At 47.2% G+C, this 21,135-nt stretch overlaps 1 protein-coding gene across 1 annotated transcript; it reads left to right on the top strand.

Annotated features, from left to right (window-relative positions):
• Positions 1–13,110: 13,110 nt before the first annotated feature.
• Positions 13,111–14,220, top strand: LOC122371082 (venom protease-like). The gene has a single exon (XM_043347171.1). The coding sequence runs from the start codon at positions 13,111–13,113 to the stop codon at positions 14,218–14,220; it is 1,110 nt and encodes a 369-aa protein (XP_043203106.1).
• The last annotated feature ends 6,915 nt before the right edge of the window (positions 14,221–21,135 follow it).

The raw sequence follows: 21,135 nt of genomic DNA on the forward strand, positions 1-21,135 counted from the left end.
CGGCAGAACGGCTATTTTTGAAAAATGATTAAAAATACTTTTGTGCTGTTATGACACATAAAACGCTTATCAGCATGTTCCTCATCATGTGATAAAGCCATATCCGTGGTCAAAAATGGCTGAGCCCCTCACAATTTCCAACCACCGACCTCATAAGCAAAGGATGTAAGCGTAATCCTTAAGGGCGACTTTCCAATACATATCCCTACATATGCGTCCTTATGGAAATCGGTAGTGTGGCGATTGGCGACGCGCGCGACATCTGTGTGGCGACCAAGTGGCGACTGTGGCGACACCTGGTGGCTGCTTTTCTGCTGTATGTAGGCATTGGGGTTTTGCCAGATATGGTTCCTACTGCTACACAACTATGTTGACCCAATACTAGAAAGTTATTTTGCCAGTAAAAGGCAAGCAAATTGAAAGTCGATTTATAAAATTGCTTGTAAATGATAACGAGAAAATAATAAAGAAGTTTTGATTTAATAGTTATTAAAATACTCAACCGTGAAACTATATTCTGGTAGGTTTAGTAGAAATTAGTCCGTGCAACCTTGTATTTAGGGCCTTGCATGTACTCACTCACGTGCTTATAGTCTGTTTTTCGTATCTTCTACCTTCACTCAAAGATGTTTTATCCCTTCAGCATGTTTTTTGTGAATCATTTTTCGAATTTTAAACACATGGCCAACCACTCACTTGCGGAGTTTGTTGCTCGCGTTGGAGCAAGCCTTTATTGCAGCGAAGTTCATCACAGAAGCCTGCAGTCTGAATATGATCACATCACTACAGCACACAACTATTTACAAAGACGTTTTGCTGTGATGTAATTATGCGGCTCCTTCGGCAGTTAGATACACAAAAATTACAGGGTAATTGGATTAAAAAACAATCTCACTCTTATGAAAATTTGGTGGTTCCGGGTCAATATTAAGGGGATATAAAATTGCTCACCGCATTAAATATAACTTTTGGCATTGTTTTTACATTTTCGAGGAAAAGGTCAATGGGATACAAAATTGTACGTTTTCGCGATATAGCTAGCAGTTTCTTGGCTTCTAAACTTTATAGTAAATCATCTTACTTTTTATAGTAAAAATATCATTCGACTTGGCTGATTAAAAAGGAACACAGTGACATCATTATTGAAGCCTGTCCAAGATATTAACAAAAGCGTAGTTTGACCTCATTTGACCTCAATAGACTTCATGTTTCCGAAATAGCTAATGGTGAGTCTCATCGGTCGCTTTTCCGGCATCGTTTAAGGTTTAATCTTTCCTTTTTGAACTTTTAAGTCCTTTCGGCCCAACCATGGCGAAATTGGCTGCAACCCACACTCGAGCGCGGGAAAATATCCACGAATGCACTAAAAACAACGGTATGTGTGTATTGGTGACACTGAAAATTTAATTATAAACACAGCATTGAAACACACTGAACACAGCATTGAAATGCCTGCATGAGTAAGCGACAAGTGTGTGCTCACTCGGCGCCACCTCATCACTCGAGGTCACTTTCATCTTCCGTTTCGTCACTGCTTTCCTCACTCAGAGTCACAATCACAGGAGCGATGTCCTCCAGAAGCCCGTCATCATGCCAGTATTGGCGCTCCAGGTTCATCACGTGGAGGCAGCAGCTCCGCCACAGGTCTGCTCCGACGGCCTCTTGGCTTTCTTTCAGAAGCTTTTTCACTTCTTCAAGCCGCCCCGAAGTGTTTCTCTGTCGAACGTAGGTTTTCATGTTCGCCCAGATCAGTTCGATGGGGTTGGGGTCGCAATAATATGGTGGCAGCCTGATGACCTCATGGCCGGCTTCCTCTGCCAGCTTGTCCAGCACGTATTCAGGTCTCCCTCGCAGAGGGCGAACGGGCTCCAGCAACTCGACCTTCCTCATGTCCGGTTCGAATGGAATTTCCTGTCCCGTCAGCCACTCTTGGATCGCCGCCTTCCGCCAGTTCGTTGTTGGGACTTTTCTTGCGTTTCTCGAGTGATACGATGCGTTATCCATAACGATTACGCTGTGAGGTGGTATGTTGGGTAACAACCGCCCTCTGAACCACTCCTCGAAACACTCCGCGTTCATCGACGTATGGTAGTCGGCAGATTTCCCGTCTGTCCTCAGGCACATATATGCTTGAGATATGAAGCCGTCTTCTGAGCCAGCGTGGACGCGAATCAGCCGTTTGCCCTTTCCAATTGCTGTTTTTTGTCCGCTGACCTCGCTGTCGTCCAGCCATGCCACTGTCTTCATGTCATATTGGTTATACCAAGTCTCATCAAGGTATATTATTGACCGATCTGGTGCCTGCTGCCTGATTTTAAGAATGCGACGGATGAAGATGTTCCGAGCCGCTGTTACTTGAGGTTTTTCTGTGAGAAGTTTGCGGTTGTTTACTTTTCGGAACTTGAATCCGATCCGCAGCTCAGCTCTTTGCGGAGCGAAGAACGTGATATTGTCTTCTCCATCTGAGTTTGCACTGACGCAGTCAAGGTGTCTAGGGTAACATTTTCCCCATTCAGGTACATGTTGTGCACGATTCTTCTCAGAGCACATCTTTCAAAATCATCAAACCACTGGCCTTTTGCTCTGCTGGGTCTCTTTCGGAGTGGAGATGCGCAGCCACCGTCTTCGGTATTTTTCCTCACCATCTTCACCGTCCATTCCGATACTCCAGTGGCTAAGCTTGCTTCCCTAGCGACATTCAGCTGTTTCGCAGCCTCTTCATCGCCTCGTTTCAGTTGAGTTTCCTTTTGTTTAGAAAAGTAGCAGTAAACGTTCCGAACAACTTGTCTTGCCTGCGAGCCGAGAGAGACCCTTTCCCCTCTGATGTTTGGAAAACATAATGAAAAAAGAAAAAATAGATTACAAAGCGAATATAAACATGTTCATAAATATCTACAAAAAGTCACCTCAATTATCTCAATCATTCCACTCGATAAACAGAGATAAGCGTAAAATCCGTTGTTTGATAAAAGCAAGGCCCTGATCTTCCGCTAGGTAAAATTTTCTTTCATGCAGACTTGATTTTAATCATATGTTCGTTGGAGCACGTGGTTAATGAGATCAACATCTTGGAGTGAAGGTAGAAGATACGAAAAACAGACTATAACTTTTTTTCGGTCAAAATTCGAGAATCAGTGTGGAACTGAATGAAAAGTGTTAAAGGGACTATCTCATCTTCAAAAAAGTCCCGTTTAGGATTCGGAAATGCAATCACTGCCTAGATTTCTTGCCTAGATCCTGCGCACCGACGGGGGGGGGGGCGGGTATCCGCCCCAGCCCCCTCAGGTTTTTCGTTAACAGCGGAAAATCGCGGTGCTGAAATTTGGCACGACTATTCCCTCATCACTTTTACACATGGTGTGCAACTTTGAATCTCCTACCTTTCAATGTCAGGTCACCAGGTCACTTCGACTGAAATAACTTTTTTGCAACTTTGTCACCGTGTCAGAGCTATAGTAGAAGACGGAGTCCTTTGAAAGTTGCAAGATGCAATGCGGTTACTGGTAGCTGCAATTTTTATTTCTCGGAATTTTAAGATCTCCAAAGATTGTTGTTAACTTTCGCCCCAGTGGGGGCATATGTTACCACCCTGTCGCGTTTTTTACGTGTGAATAAAAAAAACCGCGGCGCGTAGCGCCGCGCCGCTTGGAGTAGCTTTTTGAACATCAATTTTTAACAATGTGTGAAATTTTTGACCCCAGGTCATGTTAGGTCAGGTCACCAGGTCAAGTTAACTGACCAAGCCTAAAAAAGTTTGCAATCATGTCCAGCCTGCAGTATTTGTCAGAAAGGTTTTAAACTTGATGGATTGCATGATGTTACGGGCGCCTATAATTTGTATATCTCGGATTTTTTATATCCGTGACCTAAGGTCAGGCCAGTGAGGTGACCTTACCATTATGTCAATGGATAAAAATGAAAATGCCTCTAGATCCGTGTGTACGCATAGGAACAGTCCAAATATTTCAGAATAACAATGATTTGGACCGCTTGTGACGACCAAGGCGTCTTTTTGCTGATAGCCTCTAGAAAGGTCACCTGAGGTCATTTGAGGCTACAAACAGATTTTCGCCAATAACTCTCGATTGGAAAGAGATAGGACGCTGGGGATGACCTCATTGTGTCAACCCTTGCTGTATGTGCCTGCAGCAAGGGTTGACACAATCAGAAACGGTTTGTTCTGTCGCTTGCCACGAGCTGTGAACAGTCTATGTGAGAAACGGCCCACTGCTGACCTGTTCGGATCCCGGGCGGCGTTTAGAAGTCAGGTGAAGGCATTCGTATCGAGCCTGTAACCTTATTTATGCATGTGTTAGTTACACATAGGTAGGTGTGTGAAAATGTGACGTATATTTATGCTTGTGACTCCGTCTGTAAATGGGGTGCACCTGTGGACGGTATATTTCAATACACAATTGTGTTTGTCTTGTTGAGACGCATCGATTGATATGCATCATGACCTTTTCCGGTCAGGTACCTTGACCTGAGGTCAAATTTTCAAGTTGACCTTTCAAGGTCAAATTATAGTTCTTTCGACGCGTCTCGGCGAGAGGAACACGATTCTGGCAATAAAAATGTGGCTTTTTTAAGTCAAAAGTTATTGTCGAAAAACACTTCGTAAAAACGGCTATTTTGGAGTTTTTGCCCTCTGGAGGCTAAACCGTTGACCTGAAGTCAATTTTGATGATGACCTTATCAAAAGAAGAGTTCAAAACCTATCGATTGCGATTCCATGCGTTTTTCTAGCTATCATAGTTCCTGAGATAAATGCATGTTTTCTGAAAAATATAATGACATTTGGCAAATTTTGACCTTTGATGACCTCCGGTGACCCCAATATTGCTTTAAGATGAAAAATGACTGACTGAAATACTCTAAAACGTACGCATCAAGAGCTATTGACTGCTTTTTACCGCGTCTTTCTAGCCCTCTTAGTTTTTGAGTTTTTGGAGGTGGGTGGTAACATGAGAGAGAGAGAGAGACCATTTATTCAATAACAAACAGATGAATATAACAAATAAAGTATGCAATTGGCGCAAAAGTGCTACGCACTTAAATCATGGCGCCGCTTGCTAAACGAGAAGTACTTAACGTATTTAGCAACAATAATAATGATGAAACACAATGAAACAAGAATAACGGAATAAAAACATTTATGTTGCAAAACATGTCAAAGTGATCGTCGATCGACCGGACCGCCCAAGCCCGGTAACGCTCCACGACCCCGGCGGCACTGCAAGCCTGCCCCGCACCGCGCCCACTCGTCCGACCACGGTAGTGGTGAGGATTGGGACTGGGATGTTGTATTTTATAAGCGATGGGTATGGATGATGAAGGATTGGACAGCGGTGGCAACCACACGGCCCTCCTCACGACTCAGGTCTGTACCGTGGATAAGGATGTCGAGTTGTTTGGAGGAAGGGAGAGTGGAAAAGTCAGTGCGGATGACGGGCGACACGGTGTTGTAAAGAATGTTTCGCTGAGTATGATAAAGTGGACAGGAAAGTAGGAAATGTTTTGTGTTCTCAGAATTATAGCCGCAAGTGCAAGAGGGTGAATTAGCTTGTTGTATGGAGAAATAATGAGCATTAAGTTTTGAAGTATTCAGTCGTAGTTTTGTGTGTAAAATGTTGCCTGTTTTTGTGCCTAGGAAATAATACAGAGGTGGACGGGGTTGTGTAATCAGTTCTTTTAGGTGTTTTTTAAAGGTAAAGTAGTTATTGTTTGTGCGTAGATGTTCGGGCAATGTGTTCCAGAGGCTTGTAGAGGATGGGACGAAGGATCGGTGATAGGATGTGGTTCTGGCCAATGGTATTGTTTGAGCTGAAATATTTCGTAAAGTTCGTGTTGTGTTTTGCTGTCTTGTGTTAGGAATATTGGTCTTAATAAATTCGGGAACTATAGGATTGAATATTAATTTGTGATAAAGCTGAAGTTTGTGGATTTTCCGTCTGTCGGTCAAAGAAGTCCATCCTACTAGGGTTGACTATTAAGTAATGGAAGTGCCTTAAGCAATTGCCTGCGCAGCCGTGTTTACATTTGTTTATGTATGACATTCAGACTAGGCGCTTTGAGTTAAGCTTTTGCTTTTGCGTCTGTCTTATATTTTGTACAAGTTCAGCCCGTATTTTTTGTTTAATAAACTTGGTGATGATGAAATTAAACGTTTTTGCACGTGCACATGTTTTCTTGGTGTCATTTCATGCGCCGATGTTTTTTCTATCCAATGGTGAAGACCACATGTCCTTGGCTACTTCTTGCTCCAAGCTATCGTCGTTTTCCCAAGAGACCACCCGAACCTGCGGCGCATCATGAAAAAGAGTCTGGCAATGGCCAAAATCGCCAGCGCGAGGTCATCAGAGCTTATTGGCTTATTGTTATGGCTACACAATGGACAATTTCTATATTTTCATCAAAACAATACACATTGGCACGATAAATGACAGCATACACTACTCCACATAATCGCCTTCAAGCATCACACACCATTCCAGCCTCGTCTTGACCCACTCCTGGAACGCCGCCAGAAGACTGATCGGCGTTTTCTTTCTCAAACCGATGAAACCACCGACATATCGTCTGTGGGGAGGCTGCGTCGCTCCATACACTTAGAAAATAAATTTTCTGATATTGGTAGGCCTTTTCCCTACGACAAACTGAGCTCTAATGACCTTGCACTCGTCGCTGGCGCGCGGCTTTGGCCATTGCCAGCAGGTGCGCCACAGGCTCGGGAGGTCTCTTGGGAAAACGACGATAGCTTATAGCAAAAAGTAGCTAGGGACATGTGGTCTTCACCATTGGATAGAAAAAAGATCGGCGCATGAAATGACACCCAAATAATGTGTGCACGTGCAAACCCGTTTAATTGCTTAAGGCACTTCCATTACTTAATAGTCAACCCTAGTAGTTCTCGTCGCAGTCCGTTAGTCGATGTCCGAAGTCCAGTCCCAGTGATCAGTCGTGCTGCTCTGTTTTGTGCTTTTTCTAGTCGCATGCCGTCAGTCGTTGTGATGTGTCCGTCGTAAGTGATGTCACAATAGTCGAGGAAAGGTTGAACGTAAGTAATATAGAGAGATAGAAGCATTCCTTTAGGTATGTGTTTTGCTATTGGGTATAAAGGGCCCATAGAACGATTACATTTTAGAAGGACGTCATTAATGTGTGTGTGAAAGCGTAGATCTGTGGATAGTGTGAGGCCGAGATGTTTATGGTCATTTACTATTGGAATGGGGTTACCGCCGAAAGTAAGGGTTGGTCGATTAGTTTGTTGTCGATGTGAGAAAGTTTGTTGTGTGGTTTTCGTTGCATTGAATGTTATAGCCCATGTTTGTCCGTAGTTGTGTATGATGTCTAGGTCTTTCTGTAGTGTCGTTTGTGCGTCGTGAAAGTTGTCAGTTGGAGAGTAAGACGAGTATAAAGAGCAGTCATCGGCATAAAAAAGCATTTTGTTTGTGGTTTTGTCACATAGTCCGTTTAAATATAAAATCGCCAGAAGTGGCCCTAAAACCGATCCTTGCGGTACCCCAGCGTCAAGTGTCAGTGTCTGTGATGTAATATTATTAATGTCAACTGTCTGCTGTCGGTCCGTCAGATAAGATTCAAGCCACGTCAGTAAGTTGTCCGTTATTCCAAACTCCTTTTTACACTTAATAAGAAGACCCTTGTGCCAAATCTTTTCAAAATATCGAGAAATGTCTAAGTATATTGTGGTGAAGTCGCGTCCGTTGTCGAGAGATTTGTACAGTAAGTCTGTCATGTATGTAAGTTGCAGTTGAGTGTTGTGTCCTGGTCGGTATCCACTTTGTCTGTCGGTTAGAAGCGAAAATTCAGTAATGTGTTGATATATATGAGCGAATATAATTTTTTCAAAAACTTTTGATATGCACGGAAGTAAACTGATTGGGCGATAATTATTTAATTCAGACGGAGTTCCCTTTCGCTTAAATATTGGGCGAACTTTAGCCTTTTTCCAAGATGTGGGGTATATTCCGGTGGTGAGAGATTTGTTAAAAAGTTGTGTCAAAGGTTCGTAAATCAGTAATGCTGTCATTTTTAAAATTTTCGTAGGCAATCTGTCTGAACCACAAGCTTTATTAGCGTCTAAGCTGTTCAGGGTTCGAAGGACTTCACCAGGGGTGATGTCAATGCTGCTGAGAGTGGGTACTGGTTCAGTGTTTCTTGCTGTGTATGTTTGAAGCTGTGCAATGTGTGCGTTTGTGATGTCAAGTTGTGTTTGTGAGGCAAAGTATGTATTCAGCATGGTGGCTTTGTCAGTGTCAGTTGTCGCTGTTGTGCCATCGTGTTGTATGAGTGTCGGTATGGAATGGTTTTGTTTATGACCTGTTATGTCTCTTAAAATTTTATGATATTTGTGAGGGTCGTGTTTGTTCTGAAGTAGAAGTGATACTTTATTTTTTACATGCCCCCCAACAACATATGCCCCCCCCCCCTAGGGCGAAGTTGGCTGAGACTGCCACTGGGGCGCGGGTTATTAACTCCTTACAGGAGCAATATACAGCCGCGCAGATAGTCTCATTGTGTTGAACTCATCAAGGCGCATCGAATTACATACGTAATGACCTTGAGGTCACGTGACGTTAGGTCAATGTTTGACCTTGACCTTTCGAGATCAACACCTATTTGTTTCGATGCGGATTGACGAGAGGATCACGATGGTGCTCTTAGTTTGTTCCTAACGTGGCTATTTCGAAAATGTTTAGAGAAAAACTCATATCTACACTGAGAAAAAAAATTATTCCCCAGGGGTGTTTTACGGGTGTCAGACACCATTGGAGGTGTCATCGAACACCCAGATTGGTGTTGAAAAATGCTGTTTAGGGAATCATTAAGGTGTACAACACCACGATGACACCCTTTCAAGTGTTCGTTCGCATGCGAGCGTTTAGATATACCTTAATGGGATTCAGCATGACACCTTAATAGGTGTCCGACACCCACACCCATCCGGGTATCAAACACTCTAAGGTATCAAACACCCTAAAAGGTGTCAAAAATGTTCTTTTAAAAGCATCTGACACCCTTATGATGCCTTCACAGGTGTTGCCATTTATTGAAGCGGAATGTTAAGAGTGTCCGACACTGCTAGAGGTGTCACATTGACACTTGCAAAAGGATCTGACACCAAAAACAGCGTGAAAAAAATGAGGAAAAATATTCCCATGGGGTGTCTCACGGGTGTCGGACATCATTGCAGTGTCATATAACGCCCAGATTGGTGTCAAAAATGTTGTTTTGGGAATCATGGAGGTGTACAACACCACGATGACAACCTTCAAGTGCAACGCGCTTTTAAACACACCATGATGGGATTCAGAAAGAAACATTAATGGGTGTCCTACACCAACATCCATTCGGGTGTCAAACACCCTAAACCATCAACACTTCAAAAGGTGTAAACAAAAATGTTCCTTAAAAGGGATCTGATACCCTTGTGATACCTTCACGTGTGTTGTCATTTGTTGAGGAACATTCCAGCATGAGTCATGAAATGTTTGAAAGCTGTCGTGTATTCGAACCTAAATCATCACATAAATTGTTCTGACGTCACTTGTGTTAGGAACCAGGGATGCGGTGTCTAACGGATTTTCAGTGACTCGCACTCCCGCTCTGTCTTCCAAAATGGACTCCTATTCCGGCCAGAACTGCCAACTCCATCAGACTCCGACTCTGACTCCGTAGCACTGCTAGAAACCACAGCAGGTCCAGTGGTTTGAATCATTACCCAATCAGCAAGCTTCATTGTGTGACGTCATTTGTGTGCTAGTCACGGCGTCAACCATGCGAAGATCAAAAAGCGCCACCTTGCAGGAAAGCCGTTAGAGTTCAGTTGGCGGCGGCGTGCCACGTGGTGCGTGTGCGGTGTGAGTGATGGCAGGGCTTTTTTTGAATTTATGTGGATATAGTGGCGCCGAACGTTGTTCGCAGTGTACTTCTTCAAGTGATTGTGCGTTAATGATAATGTTTAGCTTTTATTTGTAGCTTGCTCCGTGTTTATTCAAATGACGAGGCGGGCGGTACTCGGTGAAATTTGAAGTCTGGAGTGAGGATGACAACACAGCATTGCACCATGGAAACGAAAGCAAGTGAACTGCGGAATAACATCTGGTTGGAGATAATCGACGGTTAATTATCATTGCTGAAATGCGAGCAACTTCTCACTGTGAATGGACCCGATGTGTTTCGGTGAGTTTTCATTGGATTTCTCCGTAAATATAGGGCCCATATTTTTTGTACTTTATAGTTTGTTGCTGTATACAAGATAGGAATGCCATTGTATGCGATATGCCTGTTTGAACCAATAAATGTAAGAATGTGTCGACACCTTTTTTTGGCATCCAATGGACACTCTCGTAACACCTTTAAGGGTGTGTACCAAACTGCACCTCGCTGGGGTGTCAGACGGGTGTCACTTTTGACACCAATACAGGTGTCATTGGGAATCAAACACCGGGTGTCTGACACCCTTTTGGGTGTGCACCCAAAAGGGTGTCAGACACCCGGTGTTTCATTCCCAATGACACCTGTATTGGTGTCAAAAGTGACACCCGTCTGACACCCCAGCGAGGTGCAGTTTGGCACACACCCTTAAAGGTGTTCCAGGGGAATAATTTTTTTTTCTCAGTGTAGCGCCACTTATTCTACTTTTTTATCCCCGTCAAGTCATCTTTGACCTGACCTAAAAATGATCTCAGTAAAAATTGCAGACCTTGTCCTAATGCTGTTAATCACTTGTCGCTATCTTGGTTCGTTCTCAAGATGTCAGGGGGAGCACTTGTCCGCACCCCCCCCCCCCCCCGTCGGTGCGAAGTTGGCGCGGACACCGTCAGTAATCCAACCTTTGCACATGTCAAAAGAGAAAGGAATAAGCCTGGAGTAATCATTCAGTGTGGCCTAGTGGATACGGCGTTAGTCTCCTGCACAGGGGAGCAATGCCGCTTCAACCCTATTGGCCGTAGTGTCTAACGGTGGCGGCCATATTGCGCAGACCAGGAACCGGCTGCCGCCTGTGTTGAGGAATAGGGAATTCGGGACCTCGATTTACGTTTGCTGCCGCCGCATCCGTTACGTTCAAGTTACGTAGATACGGAACCCGGCATCTTACGCAGAATTGAATGGGGAACACGATCGTATCTTCAGAATTCCTCAAATTCACTCGCCGGACCTACATTTGCCCCGGCCGAAGGGGTTGATTGAACCCACCTCGCTAATGCGCCGCTAATTAAACTATAATTAAGCGGTAAAGTGGTCGTATGCGGCAAAGTATAATGCAAAATGACTGGTAGGAACCCGCTGTAAAGGTCTCATGTCAACCGGTGACCTCTGAGGTCAGGTCAAGTGATCTAAGGCATGGGTTCGGTTTTTGGTTAATAACTTCGCCAAAAATGGCCGTAGAGCCGCGATTTTGGAACCATCGTGTTCAGCTAGCTCAGGCGCATCGAGTGATATACTTTTTGTTCGGGTCAGGTCAACTTAGGGTGTTGACCTCAGGTCAAGGTCAGATCAGCACCCCCAGGTCACGAAGTTGGTCGAAAGAGGTCATGTCGCATATCATTCGCTTCGGCAGGTCTTCCTGAGTCCATTGGTGGCTTTCCCGACTCGCTAGCTCAATTTGATCGGGAGTTATTGAAGAAAAATTGTGACACTTGTGACGTCACAAATGACGTCACGCAAGGGCAACAATGCAAATATGAAGCATAGAACCTTGCAAGGAGTGCATGAAATCATGATTCTATATGCTTGAGATAGTTTCAGATCATTCTCGGCGCAAATATAGCAATTTTCATATTTCCCCATTGACTTATAAGGGTTTAACGTATTAGTTCCTTGTATCTGAGGATTTTTTAGGATTTCATCTTGTTCTCCACTCAATTCTGCGTAAGATGCCGGGTTCCGTGTCCACATAGCTTGAACGTAACGCATGCAGCGACCGCAAACGTAAATCGAGGTCCCGAATTCCCTATTCCCCAACACAGGCGGCGGCCGCTTCCTGGTCTGCGCAACATGGCGGCACCGTTGGACACCATCTGGCGGCCGATGCGCATTCCACATTATAGAGTTCAGTGGTCTCCTGACTCCGCAGCAATGAGTCCGTGGCCGGAGAGCACTCGTTATCGCGATTAGCTGGTGACTGCCTATGCATTTTACATAGAGGGCATCGCTGGACCCGGGAGAACGTGCCGCATCTGCCCAGGCTACATTATCACTTTTCACCTTCGCACTTACAGGGAGGTCGGAAGGGGCTCCCCCACCCCTCTCTGCTTCACAAATGACTCATGAGCCATGACCATGCCAGGGCAGAATGGCGATTTGACGCATGGTGGCGCAGATTTGTGAAAGTGCCTTTCCGAGCTTATTTGTGATCAGCCGCTACTTACTAGCCGCAAGCTCCCATACCTATGCAGTAAAGCCGCTATAAAAAGGCGAAAACTGGCGAGAGTTCATAGAGGATCCTGCACATCAGGAGGGTTTATTTCGCATGTTCGCCACTCGCGGCTATGTTTGTGGTCACGTTTGCTTCGTCAGTCGGCTATAACCTGCTTCACTGTTAGTGTGCTGGCTGGCAGAGATAACTGGCCTGGAAGACGCCGTCAGAGGTCGACCCGACTTCGCAGTACTCGGGCCGTGTCACAGTTCTCTGATCTGGAGGCCATTGCACCTGGTTATGATGGCGCATCTGACTTAAGACAGAAGTACGTTTTCTTACCTGCCGTTAAGGGCGGTCAAGACCACATACTTCCGCTGCTCCTGCACGTAACTGATTTATAACATCACGACACACATATTTGACTCATGCCTTACATAATAAAACGGACGGCTTAACAAGTAACTGCTGAATAAATTAGCTTTACGCATACTCGCCTGCGGCCACCTGTCACCTTACACCTTCCGCTGCAGGTGAGGATGACAGCCGCTGAGGCCAGTCACTGGGAAACAACATGACGTCATACACCGCAATAGTGACGTCATCAGGAGAGCGGCGGGCCTCCCAGGCCGGTTCGCCGGACACCTGGTGACGTCATGACCGGCTCAAAAGCGGCGCGGGTACGGTCGGTCGGCCAGTCGTTCCGTCGGCCCCACACCACCCGGACCATGCTCGTGGCGCTGACGTGGGCGGCTCTGGCGGCCAGCTGCGGCGCGTCCTCGCAGATTTTTTTCGGCTCCGTGACCGAACTGGTGCGCCGCTCCAGTGAGTGTGTTTTGTCCGACGGCCGCCAGGGGCGCTGCATGTACCCGAGCTCGTGTGAGGCGCTCTCGGGTCCGCAGCTGCCCGACTGTGTGAAGCCGTGCGCCATGGTGCAGCATGAGCTGAAGGTCTGCTGTCCGACGGAGGCCACCAGCAGCGGAGACACAACCATCAGGACCTGCGGCCGGCCCGGCACCCCGCCCACTCTGGCTCGCAACATCGCCTTCGGCCGGCGCTCGGCGCCCGGGCGGTGGCCGTGGATGGCGCTGCTCGGCTGGCGCGAGTCGACCGGCTCCGGTCGGCACCGCTGGCGCTGCGGCGGCGCCCTCATCAGCCAGCGCCACGTGCTGACGGCGGCGCACTGCGTGGAGCGCGCCGGCGCTCCGCTCACAGTGCGCCTGGGCGAGCACGACCTGACCGAGACGGCCGACGGCCGGCACCAGGACGTGCTGGTGGCGCACGCTGCCGTGCCGGCCGGCCGGCGCGGCCACCAACAAGACCTGGCGCTGCTGACTCTGGCCGAGCCGGCGCGGCTCTCGGCGCACGTGCAGCCCGTCTGCCTGCCGTCGTCGGCGGCCGACGACCCAGCCGTCGGAGACGATGTGGTGGTGGCCGGCTGGGGCCGCGTGCAGTACTCCGAGCCGCGGTCGGACCACCTGCGCGAAGCAGTGCAGCAGGTGCGGCCCACCGGCGAGTGCGAGCGCGCCTACCGCCGCGTGCCCGGCTTCGAGGACAACTATCCGGGGGGCCTGGGCTCGCGGCTGATCTGCGCGCTCGACACCACGGCCGGCCACCAAGACTCGTGCCGGGGCGACTCGGGCGGCCCGCTGGTGGCGCGCGCGACCGACGGCACCTACACGGCTGTCGGCGTCGTGTCTCTCGGCATGGGCTGCGGCAACCCGGCCTTCGGCAGTCTCTACACCCGCGTCTCCAGCTACCTGGATTGGATAGAACGGCAGATGGCGCGACCGCAAGGTGCCCATGGAAATACAACGGTCACAGTCGTAGCCAAGTAGTCAGATGTTCACATTTTTAGCTTATAGACCGTTGATGCTCTAGACAGCTTGTCATGATCTCAGATTATGCGTTCGCATTCTTGCAATACAGTTGCTAGTTGTTAAAATATTATTAGTTGAATATGCACACGGTTGAAGATATGTGACAGTCTCAATCTATTATGTATTGCATTTTATGATTCGATCTTGTTACTGCGAGCTGTTAATTATGTTTTGTATATGTTAGGTGCTAAATGTGAGATTCGGAAATAATGTAAATAATACGACATGTAGCAGTCTACTGGTGCTGGAGGATGAGCCACCTTAGTTGTAACACACTGGTTACAGTTACAAGAACGCCGAGCAGGGAGTTGGTTTGATCAGGACCCTGAAGCGGCACGTCGTTCAGGGATAGGTCATCGTACTTGGCCGCAAATCGAAAACGACTCTGATCTTGTCGACCATTTGGGGTGATACACCATGATGTGGTATGTACGACTACATACCACATCATATGTACATATGTATGTACGACTACATACGTACAATGTGCATACCAAACATACCACACACACGGCCGTCTGCCCTGCTCAGGCTTTCCTCCGGCACCTCCTCAGCGTAGTTCTCTTGCAACATGTTATCCATGAAGGCAACGTTGTCCTCTTTGAATCTTGTATTCTCAGTCAGTTTCTTTTTCAGACTGGAGTCAGTGCAGAGCCATGCGTATTTGGAAATTCCGACCTCGACGAGCATCTGTGGTAGAAAACCACCACTTTAGTAGGGGAAACTACTGCTGTATGCTACCATTTGCACTGCATGTGTCGCTATAGCTGCGACATCTATGCATAATGTATATACATATAAACCGCGACATCTGTGCCGCTGGGCGGGTTTACTCCAGACCAAGGCCCTAAAACACTCCAGACCAGTTTGCATGATCGTCGCCACACGCTGCTCCGGTGAGGCACTGCGTGTTGTTAGTCAATGAGACAGAAACTTCGAACGGCGGTCTGACTTGGGTCTGACATTTCCTTCGTTGAGTGCGGAGCCCACGAGTCATTTGGACCAAACTCCCACAGCACAAGCTGTAAAGAAACTCTCAAAGCTCCGGGAAAAAAAAAAACAAAACAAAAACGCCCTCATGACTATGGGATATCAATGCGGCGCTTAGTGAGACAGGCTTGCCCCGATTTTTTCGGCACAAACGGTCAGGTCAAGAACCGACTGTTGGCTAGCGATGTCAGCGGCCTCCTGGCGCCCGGGGAAGGCGCACACCACGAAGAGGGTCAAAAAACGAACACCCACCCACCTGACGGGTTTCAGGGTATGATACGCTGTTGGTCCCGTAGGGGCTGGGGATCCGCAAGTTTCAGTGCTCAAACGAATAGCCGGGCAGGCTCGTAACGCTGGCCTGATGTCGCTGCCGCGCCGGTGACGAAAGTGATGATAAACGGGGCAATTTTTAATGACTGGTGGATACGGGAGCTCAACGGACTTTGTTAGACTCAGAATTCAGAATTCAGAACCTTGGCCCCTCGAGAAACAGCGAGACGTGCAGCCTATCTCAACTCGGCGTCTGGGCATAATTTGAATGTGCTTGAAGTGTGTCCTGCCCGTAAAAATGCAGGCACCTACTATGGACGTCAAACCCCATGAGACCCCACTCACCCCACTATTTGCGAGGATTTTTAAATGCGTTAACTCTCGTTGACGATATTCTGACAGTATGTTTCAGATTCAGAACCTGCCGGAACTTTTATTACTTTAGTATTATGTGTACCCAATTTTCCCATCACATCGAAATTTCTCATAGAGCGGCCAATCCTCCAGATTTTCCTCCAGAATTGAAAATGCTCCAAAGGCGAAATTTCTCCGTCGAGTTCGAAATCCTCCATATAAGCGGAAATCCTCCAAATCCGGCAGCACTGCTCCAGGGCAGATAAGTTAAGATAGTGATGACGCAACTTGTTCCTTCCGTAGCTTTTTGCTGTTACTACATGTCAAGACACAAGCTCACTATCCCGTCCCGTCGGGCCCGGGCGTTCGGGCTCCTCCTTTTATACGTTCTTGGCTCTCATACGCTGTCAGCCGCCGGGCTCCTCCACTCCTCCATTCAGCCTTCAGTCATGCCTTGGAATACAACTGCGCTGGCAGCTAGACTAGACTTCATGGAATATTATACTAAAAATCGAATTTCTTACTAGATATGTCCTACATATTTAAAGTATTTAGGTACCTGGTTCAGAATAGAGTAAGGCATACCCAAGAGCATACCGAAGAATAAATAGGTGCCAGAAACATCTAAAATTAGGCCATTTTCCACGATTGGTGCCGGTATTACCACATGGGTGCTTAGAGAACCAGATGTAGGGCGGGGCGGACCCAGTGGTGTATGTTGGAAGAGCGCAGCACGGCGTCTCTGCGCGGCCTCTACGCGGAACTGCAGCAGACACAGCCGGAGGTCAGCTACCTGCTGACTGAGCACCTAAATCAGGACTGTCTGGAGAATTGCTTCGCGAAGCTGCGCAGTCTACGGTTCAATCACCAGTCTGGACGCGGTGAAAGCGCGCGCTCGTCTGCGCGTGCAGTCCATAGTTCATAGTTCTTCAATTCTACATAGTAGTCGCCAGCAGTGGATGCCGGTGGGACCAGAGCCTAACACCGGATAGATCAGCTCAGGCTATCAGGGATTGAACCAAGAAGAGATTGAGAATGGTTTACCTGTCCCTCGCGGATTAACTGAAAATTCAGTAACCTGCTTTCCTGTCTTCTTGCCACTGCATAACATGCTGTTTGAACAATTGAACCATTCCTAAATAATCTTAACCCGCGCCCCAGTGGCGGTCTCAGCCAACTTCGCCCTAGTGAGGGGGGGCATATGTTACCACCCACCTCTAACTCAAAAACTAAGAGGGCTAGAAAGACGCGGTAAAAAGCAGTCGATAGCTCTTAATGCGTACGTTTGAAAGTATTTCGGTCATTTTTCACCTTAGAGCAATATTGGGGTCACCAGAGGTCATCAAAGGTCAAAATTTGCCAATTGTCATTATATTTTTCAGAAAACATGCCGCTATCTCAGGAACTATGGTAGCTAGAAAAGCGCATGAAAGAGCACTCGATAGCTTTTGAACTCTTCTTTTGAAAAGGTCGTTATCAATATTGACCTCAGGTCAACGGTTTAGCCTCCAGAGGGCAAAAACTCCAAAAATAGCTGTTTTTACTTTAAGTGTTTTTCGACAATAACTTTCGACTACAAAAAGCCACGACATTTATATTGCCAGAATCGTGTTCCCCTCGCCGAGACGCGTCGAATGAACTATAATTTGACCTTGAAAGGTCAACTTGAAAATTTGACCTCAGGTCAAGGTCATGACCTGACCAGAAAAGGTCATGTTGCATATCAGTCGATGCGTCTCAACGACACAAACACAATGAGACCATCCCCAGCGTTCTATCTCTTTCCAATCGCGAGTTATTGGCAAAAAACTGTTTGTAGCCTCAAATGACCTCGGATGACCTTTCTAGAGGCTATCAGCAAAAATGACACCTTGGTCATCACGAGTGGACTAAATCATTGTGATTCTGAAATATTTGGACCGTTCCTATGCGTACACACGGATCTAGAGGCATTTTCATTTTTCTCCATTGACTTGTAATGGAAAGGTCACGCCACTGACCTGACCTTAGGTCAAGGATATAAAAAATCCGAGATATACACATTGTAGGCGCTCATAACAGCATGCAATCCACGAAGTTTAAAACCTTTCTGACAAACACTGCAGGCTGGACATGATTGCAAACTTTTTTTTAGGCTTGGTCAGTTTACTTGACCTGGTGACCTGACCTGACATGACCTGGGGTCAAAAATGTCACACATTGTCCAAAATTGATGTACCAAAAGCTACCCCAAGCGGCGCGGCGCTACGCGCCGCGGTTTTTTATTCACACGCGAAAAACGCGACAGGGTGGTAACATATGCCCCCCCCCCACTGGGGCGAAGGTTAAGCATTGAGGGAAGTCATCCATTTCGTTTTTCATTAGCTTACAATATCGTTTGCTGTGATCGCCGTTTCCCGATCATTTAACTATATAAATAAGTTTGGAACGTTTCCTTGTTTACTTTACTTCCAAGTAAACACCCATATTTAGCTTATTTGGCTCGTCACTAAATAACTAACAGAAAAATCGGTATCTGACAGGTTATCAGTTTCATCCCAAAATCCGGCATGGTACTCCGTGGAGACTATGAGACAGTCATTCTTCAGCTTATGATGTTTCCAGAGGGACGAGCTGGTTGCTGCCGATGATCTGCTTAAGGCCGCCCCACACCGGACCTCGCATGCGGGTTGCGAGTTTTTGGGTTTTCGGGTTTCTTCAAATTTAAATAGTACGATATATGCTGAGTGACCCACACTACCATCGAACAAGCGAATCTGCATGTTTTTAGCTTACCAGCCACCTTGCATCGCATTACAAAAGTTGATTTTGAGTCAGCTTTCGATTTTCCTCGCTGCGAGGTCTGTGAGTTCACTTCTGCGAGGTTTGCGGGTCTTTCGTTGAAAATTTAGGTTCGTTGTGCTGGTTTTGCGACTATATATGTAATTTTCTGAAGGTGTACCGGCTTCACTGCATTCATGAAGTTACCATAAGGGAACAGTCTAATAACTCTATGAATGAGTATTATGCCCGTAAACTCAAAACCCGCAAACTCGCAACCCGCATGCGAGGTCCGGTGTGGGGCGGCCACTAAGCTGGAGAAGTCGCTACGGCTACAGAGCCTGGAGCTGAGGGAGCCGACGGACGCCCACGGCGGCAGGACGGCTCCCGGCCCGAGCGCGATCGAGACCACCGTCTTTGAAGACGCCATGGCCTTTGCGGGGGGGGGGGCTACGTGCTCCTAGTGCCACCATACCGACAGCGGACTCAGCGTCTCAATGTACGTACGTACAGGGCGACCTCAGAAGACATGCACGCAGTCCCAAACACCTGGCTGATGACATCAGCCGTGGCAGGCTGTACGTCCCAGGGTATATTGAGTGAAGGGTAGGACGAACACTGGTAGGAATTTCTAGTATAACTAATAGAAAACCTACTATGTGGTAGGGACTAGCAAAAAGTTAGTTCAAACTAGAATATGGTAGCGCTTATGGTTGGCAGTCGTGACGCGCACGTGACATTCATTTTTTAAAATTTCTTGAATAACGGGTTTTAGGGGCCGATTAGTGCGCAGATACATTCAATTAGCTATTAATAATTCATTACGCAAACATTCAAGACTCTACATCATTCAATTCTAGCCGAAATCATACGGCGCTCCCAGGATTCGAACTCACGACCCTCGGATCCGTAGCCCGATACGCTACCGACTGCGCTACCGAGGACCGCGCGCCGACGATCGGAGGGGCGGATCGCGGGTGCTGGCGTGCAGATAAATCTTTACCCTGTACGCCGTAGAAGATCGGCTGGGTTTCGTGAAAATGGTAGAGGAATTGTCGAAAGAAAATTCATCGATCTATCATTTGAGACTAAAAACCATTGATTCCTTCAAAGGTTGACCGAGATATCGCTCGCCGAAAACAGGCCATTTAACATGTAAACCATATGGGCTGGTAGGAAATGTACGCCGTGGAGCAGCAGTGCTACCAACTAACTTCGGCGGGGGCCGGTACGTCCAGTCAGCCCGATACATGAAGATCGTGCGGACCTTCGATGTCAATTTCACGATGTTGATTGGCGTCACCGCCAGCCAGAGGCCAGGCTCGGCTCATAGAAAAACTCCAGCAGCTTTTCAGTCTCAAGGACCTCCAGTTGGACCAGAGGGAAGCCGGGAAACTGGTATAGTTCTGTCTGCGTCGCCTAAATAACGCTAGAAAGGTGGCACGTGCCGCGCCGCGTGCTGCGAAACAGCTCACTCCCCCGCGTCCAATTTGATTGTGGCCCGAGCCGCCGAGTGACGTCCATTCTATCATTCTTGAAGCGACTGACTTGTTTGAAGCCAAAAACGTGGCAAACGCGAATTATTACCATGATATTTTATCACTCTGGATTCGCTCAAATTTGCGCTAGGATGGTGACAATGGATGAGTTGCGTTCTATGAACTTAACAAGGCGATCAGAGGGGGGGGCGCACGAGTCGTTCAGAATTCCTCCATTTGTGGACTGAGCGGTCCAGCCAATTAAATACTTAAGCAGACTGCTTCTTGAGCGAGAAAAAGGGGAGTGGCCGTCCGATAAAAGCCGTCTCCACGGAAGACAAAAGATAAGCGGAAGATCTAGTTCTCCCCCAAGAAAGGCCGGGACCATACTTGCACCAACAGAATGCAACGAGAACCTTCAGAGTTCATTACATCAAAATCTTCCGTCCACCGTCACCATAAGTCAAAGAACATGAAGGCATTGAAGCGACTCATCGTCCCACCCATGTTTGTACAACAAAAATATGTAGGTATGGGGTCAGCAACGCTTGAACTTGTGTCAAATGCAGTGCCGAGAACTTCACTCCAAGTTGCAGATAAACTCAGCAAGCAAGTCACGCTAACGCGAGAGGTACGAAGAGCGGTGTGCAACATCGAAACTAACAATATAGCATTAGGAATTCTAACTGGGTAGCCCCGCAGTCGCATACCTTTCCAAGCATACCCTTCCAACGTGCACTAAGGCTCAATAGAACTGATTACAATGTCGCAGCTGTCTGGGAAGCCATCTACGTGGAGGGTGATAAGAGGAAATGGAACAGGATCCTCTATTTTCAGCCCGCTTTTGCGATGCCCGCCCACTGCACTATACGAGCCTTGTTTATTTACCAAGTCCTATACACGGCCTTGATACGGGCAGCTCGCATGCTGTTCTTCACATCGAAGACTAGACGTCAAAATACTGCCCGCGCCGGCGCTTTCATGGATTGTGTTATGACTTCACAAAGTAAGTTCTTAGTCA

This window comes from Amphibalanus amphitrite, unplaced genomic scaffold (genome assembly GCF_019059575.1).
Source record: "Amphibalanus amphitrite isolate SeventyFive unplaced genomic scaffold, NRLGWU_Aamphi_draft 001202F_arrow, whole genome shotgun sequence".
Classification (NCBI taxonomy): domain Eukaryota; kingdom Metazoa; phylum Arthropoda; class Thecostraca; order Balanomorpha; family Balanidae; genus Amphibalanus; species Amphibalanus amphitrite.